This window comes from Callospermophilus lateralis, chromosome 3, assembly GCF_048772815.1.
Source record: "Callospermophilus lateralis isolate mCalLat2 chromosome 3, mCalLat2.hap1, whole genome shotgun sequence".
In the NCBI taxonomy this organism is placed as follows: domain Eukaryota; kingdom Metazoa; phylum Chordata; class Mammalia; order Rodentia; family Sciuridae; genus Callospermophilus; species Callospermophilus lateralis.
The window spans coordinates 79,924,717-79,931,914 of NC_135307.1; the positions used below are offsets into that span (position 1 = coordinate 79,924,717).

At 35.0% G+C, this 7,198-nt stretch overlaps 1 protein-coding gene across 1 annotated transcript; it reads left to right on the forward strand.

The window, feature by feature from the left end:
* Positions 1–288: 288 nt before the first annotated feature.
* On the forward strand, positions 289–1,803 carry LOC143393942 (olfactory receptor 4K15-like). The gene is made up of 2 exons (XM_077109027.1): positions 289–1,208; positions 1,755–1,803. Exons 1-2 carry the CDS (start codon positions 289–291, stop codon positions 1,801–1,803), a joined length of 969 nt encoding a protein of 322 aa, XP_076965142.1.
* The last annotated feature ends 5,395 nt before the right edge of the window (positions 1,804–7,198 follow it).

The following is a 7,198-nucleotide window of genomic DNA, read 5'->3' on the forward strand; positions in this document are numbered from 1 at the left end:
ACTACAGACAATTTTAATCAAAAAATTCATTTTTGAAATGTGTTTTTATTTAATGTATTGACCTGCATTTCTACACTTTGGTAGCCTCTTGCTTAGCCACATGGCTGTGCACACATCTAAATTCAAGAAACATTTATTTTGAACTTCAAATTTAGTACAATGCTGAGATCCCCATTTTGTGCATGAGATGTAGTTTTCTGATCCCTGAAAGCTGAACATTAATTTCTTGTTTTTATTCTAGAAGTTCATCGTTGTTTCTTTGGATCTGATTAGAGAAGAAAATACTAAATGGAAGAAGCAAATCAGTCTGTGGTGCATGAGTTCGTTTTTCAGGGACTTGGTAACTCAAAGGAGCTTCAGATCTTCCTCTTCCTCTCATTCTCCATACTCTACTTGATGACTGTGGTGGGGAACCTATTTGTTGTGCTATTAATCATCACCGACTCCCATCTTCATTCCCCCATGTACTTCCTGTTAGCTAATCTCTCCTTTGTTGACTTCTGCCTTTCCTCAGTCACCACCCCTAAACTGACCACAGACCTCCTAAAGGACAAGAAGACCATTTCTTTTGGGGGCTGTATGAGCCAGATCCTCTGTGTGCATTTCTTTGGAGGAGGTGAAATGGTGCTTCTTGTGACAATGGCCTATGACCGTTATGTGGCCATTTGCAAACCACTCCATTACTCCAGCGTCATGGACAGACAAAAGTGCATCTGGCTAGTTTTGATATCATGGATCATTGGCTTTGTGCATGCCATGAGTCAACTGATTATGATTTTGGAGCTGCCCTTCTGTGGTCCCAGAGTAGTAGACAGCTTTTTCTGTGATATTCCTTTAGTGCTTAAATTAGCCTGCACGGACACTAATACTTTGGGAATGCTGATAAATGCAGACAGTGGTATTTTGGCAACAACTTGCTTCATTGTTCTGCTGGTCTCCTACACCTATATCCTATTAACTGTCCGCCTTCACTCTGAAAGTGGTGCCTCAAAGGCCCTGTCGACCTGCACTTCCCACATCATAGTGGTGGTGTTGTTCTTCGGACCCTGCATCTTCATCTATCTGTGGCCAGTCAGTATCACTTGGGTGGACAAGTTTCTAGCTGTGTTTTACACAGTAATCACACCTCTGCTGAACCCAGCCATTTACACACTGAGAAATAAAGATATTAAGAAAGCCACAAAGAAACTAGTGAATCAGCACGTGAAATCCATGTGATATAGTTAGTCACACATATAATCAGAAAATCTACTGTGGCAGTCCAGTTTGTCTGCACTTTGGCCTGTAAATTAAATTGTACTGCATATATGACTCATTCTTATCTATGAGCTGTGAGTGCTCACAGATGTATGGCTTGTGGTTTTCTTTTCTGTTATTGAAAATTTGTTCAAAATTTCAATACTTAAAATCTTGCTGCTTGCAGGGAATAATAAGTCTATGTTAATACCCCTTTGAACAAGTTCAAAGATTAGTAAATAATATAAAAATAACAATTTCCACAGTTTATTAAATACTACCTATGTTCTCAACACCATGTACATATTTTACCAAGATTATCTATAACTTACCTAATCACTTTGAATCAGTTATCATTATTCCTTTTTTAAAAATATTTCATGTGGAAGCAGGAAATACATCAATATAAAATTCATTACTTTCCTCTAATATAATTTAAAATTTTAGATCTCCATGGGAGCATCCTATTTCTCTTCCATGTGGTTCAGAGAACATTATGAAAATTTCTATTCAAGCACAAAGAAGGTAGTAAATGAACTTATTAGAAATCTCCCAATATGGTTATGAAATATCATCCACTATAAGTGTCTTTCTAAGAATATTGTCAGGCTTTCTTTTAAACATTATTTCCCTGCAATAATTTGTTATTCAAGGTCCAATATGTTATCTTTGTTTGTTGTAAATGGAAAAAGATGCAAAATGATATATCCCTCCTAATTCTAACTTGGCTAGGAATGATACTAAAGATACTTGAATGGTCTTCTTCCACCCAGAGAACAAAATGACAAATGAATGAAAACACAGTACCATTGCCCTACCCCTTAAATGACATAATCCCTTTAAGTTTTCAGATATTATTTGTTTATATAATTAAAGAATTTGTCTTGATTTTTTTTAATCCTTAAATACAGAGGAAGAGGTGTTTATAGCCCTTTGAAACATCATTTCTTTTCTTGGTTAATACAAAATTTTATACACAGTTTTATCTTACATAAATAAACAAAGCAGCCATAAGATTGGGGAAGAAGAATGTATTGTTTTAAAGCAAAAGCATTTCAACTAATAAGAACAAAGGCAAGTAGAAACATCAATCACAACAAATTGCAATTACACATTCATCCCCTACAAAATCTAGATATTTAGGGAGTTACAGGCTATGTACCTGATAAATATTTGCTTTTAGGTAAAACCTCATCTGATAACAACCCCCACAAAAATACTCCAAACACACACACACACAAAAAAAATCATTCTATATGTGTGTCTATTAAAATACACAGAGAAGGAAAATAAATAGCTTCTTTCATTGTCAGTAATATTAGAATGAAAAGACCAGTTATATCAACATTATACCGTCTTTTTAGTATAATAGTTTATATAATAATTCATAGTCTATACATTTTGATGATGATGTATGTCATTTTTCTGGTGAGAACTATATTTGCACATCTTTACAATATCTTAATTTCTAATTTATTCCCATGCATAGAAGAAATTCACAGTTTCTTGGATCTCATAGCTATAGCAATATCTTACAAGCTTAAAGTGACAATATCTATATTAGGAAATTAAAGGGCTAATGATAATATGACTGATTTAACTGAGGTATTAGATAGTTGTATTCCTGGCTTCCCCAAACCAGATGCTTACAGAAGCATCACTTATATATGTATGTGAACATATGGTGACTGCTTGGAATGGTTTTAGATGCAATTTCTCAAATTAGCTCATCAATGTGGCGCTTTATTGTTAGAAACCACTATAACTTCATAAGTGATTTGAAACCTGCATGTAACTTCCACTTCCACCTCCCTGTGTACACAAACATAACAGAAGGGGATCCTGACTGCATTCTTGCTAGAGTGTATTGTAGTTCTTGAAAATTGCAAACCAAGGTCTTACTTTCAAGACCTGGATCTGTGTAGTAAGCTGACTCTGAAGTTTTCTGTGCTTCCCAGCATATTCTCAGGATATTATAACCAGGAGCCATCTCAAGAAAATAGTACTGTCTGTGCTTACTGCTCTTAGAATACAAATCCTATGCATTTTCCTATTTCCAGAAACTTGAGGCAACATCACTGCACTGGCTCAGCAGGTTGTCACAAGGAGAGTCATTTTGGCCCTGGGGAGAGACTCTGATACAAATCTGCTGAGTCTATGTAGAGGGAAATCAGACTGCAATGGGAGGTGGAGGGCTTAGAAGGGGCTTCCATTAAAATCATCATATCAGGCCAGGCATGGTGGTACATGCCTGTGATCCCAGCAGCTCAGGAAGATCTCAAGTTCAAAGCCAGCCTCAGTAACAGCAAGGCACTAAGCAATTCAGTGAGACCCTGTCTCTAAATAAAATACAAAATAGGGTTGGGGATTTGGCTCAGGAGTTGAGAGTCCCTGAGTTCAATCCCCAGTACTCCCCTCCCAAAGGAAAAAAAAATCATCAGATCAGGAATCCAGCTATCAGAGGATGCAGAATGGTTTTAGATGAAGAACTGCATGTAATGTCCTACCTGGTAGCCAGAATCAAGGCAGCAAATAATAAAAAATGTTCAACATCTCCAGGGAAATGTAGCTCAAAACTCTACCTGAGATTTCATATTACACCAGTTAGAATGGCAAACATCAAGAATTCAAATAACAATAAATGCTGGCAAAGATGGCAGGGAAGAAAACTTATATGTTGTTGGAAGAAATGGAAATTAGTAGAGTCCCTATGGAAATTGGTGTGGAGGTTCCTCAAAAGACAAAAAGTGTAACCACCATAAAACATACTCCTCAGCTATAGTACTTCTCAGCATTTACCCAAAAGAACTACATACCCTTGATTATAGCAGTACAATTCACAATAGCCAAGTTACAGAGCCAGCCTTGCTGTCTATCAACAGATGAATAAAAATGTTGCATATCTACACAATGGAGTTTTAATCAGCCATAAAGAAGGACAAAAATTATGTTGTTTGCAGAAAATAGATTGAACTAGAGTGCATGATGTTAAAAGAAAAATAAGCCAGACACAGATAATCAAAGGTGATTTTTTTTCACTCGTATTTGTAAAACAAAGAGATGAAGAGGATAAAAAGGGATACCATGAAACTATAAAGGAGGCCAGTAAATAAAAGGAAGGAGGAAAGGAGTAGAGAAGAAGGAAGGGAAAGGGGAGATCCTAGAGAATGAAGTATGTGCATGTGCAAATATGCCACATTGAAACCCACTACTTTGTATAATCATTGTGCATCATTAAAAAATTTTTTAAAGAATCATGGGCAGAAGGTCACATGGCTCTCACTACCCTCCCCTCATAGTGCAATTCTTTACTAACTCCATTGCCTCTCTCAGCCATCAGGAGCTTCTCAGGATACAGTCCTGAGCTGACACTAGCCCTGCCTTCAGAGTATGCTGCCCAGAAAGCTCCAAAGAGAATCTGTACCTTTGGGGCTCCTCTTCTCACACTAGCTCATTCCATCATGCAAAGCAGCTAGTGGCAATCCAAATCACTTCAGCTGCAAATCAGTCCTGCTGGTCACCAAGAGAGTATCACAAAGGAAAGAAGATGTGGATGCCAACCCCCAGTCTTTGCTCTGTCCACTGGGTGCACAGCCCAAGAAAACTCAGAGACAAGATTTGATCAGCATGGATGGTAAGCATCCACTCTCCCCACTTCATTCAAGCACCTGGATGGGAAGGACATTTTTGTCTTCTAGTAGTGCTTTTTTTTTTTTTTTGCTGTAGTTGAGTTTTCTATTTCTTTCTTCCCATATGTGTCTTTTCTCCTCTGTTTTTATTTTTAATCTTTTTTTTCTTCCTTTTTACAATATCATATGATCCAGCTATACCACTCCTGGTTGTATACTAAAAGGAAATAAGGTCAGCATTAAAAAAAGTGATACCTGCCTATCCACATTTATTGCAATACTGTTCACAATCAATGGAATCAGACTATTGCCCATCAACAGATGAACAGATAAAGAAAATCATATACATATTATTTTCTTTATTTATTCATCTGTTGATGAATTTTATATATATATATATATATATATATATATATATATATATATATATATATATATATATATTATTCAGCCATTAGGAAGAATGAAATCGCATCCTTTAAGCAAAATGGATAGAATAGGAAGATGTCACATTAAATGAAAGAAGTCAGACACAGAAAGACAAGTATCACATGTTTTCTTTCATGTTCATAAATTTAAAAAAAATCTGAAAGGGGTCCATGGATGGGGAGGATAAAGGGATTGAAAGGTGGTAAAGAAAGGGTAGAAGGACATGACCAAGGTACCAGGTATGCATTTGCAGAAATGGCACAGTGAAGTGGTACAAATATTGTGTTATTAATAAAATAATTAAGTTTCCTAAAGAAAAGGTATTTTAATTCAAAATTAAACTATCTTTAAAATAAAAACTTTTTGCCTGAAAAAAAGAAAATTCGATGTTTTAACAAAACCAGTTCATTATTTCAAGACAATCAAAATTGATAAAACATTAACAAAACTGATCAAGAAAGCAAGGAACAAGGCACAAATACTCAAAGTCAGGAATGAAAAATAATACCATTCTACAGAAGCTTGAATCCTTACATATATTACAGGGTAATATATGTAGAACTTCATACAAAATATTTAAAAATTAATATGAAATGTGAAATTTACTATAAAAAACTACTACTAAACCCAGAACATCTTAATGTATCTGTTAAATGAATTTATGTTGTAATCAAAACATTTGCTATCCCAATTATTACTGACTCACCTCAAAAACTATATCTTCATATTTGGCTGCCTGAGGCTAGTCCTCTATGAATCCCATTTCTATTTTCTCTCTGGCTCCCTTTTATGCTTGGACAATAGGACAAGCTATACAGAGACTACAAGATTGATAAAGAGAAAAGGATCTAGTCCCTCCTGCTTCCTTCTAGTTTGGTTTTTCCTCTGCCTGCTGTGCCTGCTTGTCAAAAAAGCAATAGCTCACTCCTCTGGCAGGAACTGAGCTCCAATTTTCTCACAGCCTCATCCTGTTCCCTTGAAAAACAGCACTCATATACTGGCACCATGTCTTAGCTTTTTCACTGCAAGACCAAAAAATTATATGCTATTCATGCCCAGCAACATGCGTTGAAGTTTTTAGTTTAATCTCATTTGTCTATTTATGTTTTTGTTTCTTGTGCTTTTGAGATCTTGTCCAAAAAGTTGAGCATAATTTGACTCAAAAACTGCACAAAGAGTTAAGAAAGAAAAATCAACTCGCTATTCATGCTCATGAACATAAATTTTAAAAAAGCAAGAAGCTGAAACAATAAATTATAAGAATACTATATTTTAAAAAGATTAATTTTATACCTGAAGTTAAAGGTTAATTTAAAAACTGGAAATCAATCATATGCTAAAATTAATAAGAATCAAACATCTCAATAAATATAGAAAAACAATAAAATCTAATATGAGTTTATGATAAAATCTTAGAAATGAAAGCACAGAACAAAAATTCTCCAATCTGATAAAGGATATTTACAAAATATCTCTAACTCAAGTTACTTTAATGTTAATATATTGTAAAGCTTCTTCCCCTAAGATTTGGAGTGAGAAGACATTCTTCTTCCCCACATTGCATTTCCAATTTATTGCAAGGCCTAGACGTTTACAAAGGGCTAGAGAACTAAATAAGACAGAAATATACTACTATCCTTCACAGACAATATTTTTGTTCAAAAGTTAAATATTAATTCTATATGCTGCCCAAGTCTAAGATAGTGTTCTATTTATAATGACATTTAATACATAATATTTTATGTTTGTTTTTCTCAAAAGATGGCAACTGCAGTGACGTGCAGGAATCAGAGTGAAAACAGATAAAAAACTAGATCAAATTTTGTTTTAGTCAGCTTTTTTTGCTGCTGTGACTAAAAAACCTGACAAGAACAATTTTAGAGAACGAAAAGATTTTTTGAAGG

Bases quoted from the DNA above. Each gene is read 5' to 3' on its own strand.
- LOC143393942 (XM_077109027.1), top strand. From the start codon at position 289: ATGGAAGAAGCAAATCAGTCTGTGGTGCATGAGTTCGTTTTTCAGGGA. The intron at 1,209-1,754 runs ATCCATGTGATA...CTATTCAAGCAC, and splicing joins CTAGTGAATCAGCACGTGAA to AAAGAAGGTAGTAAATGAAC.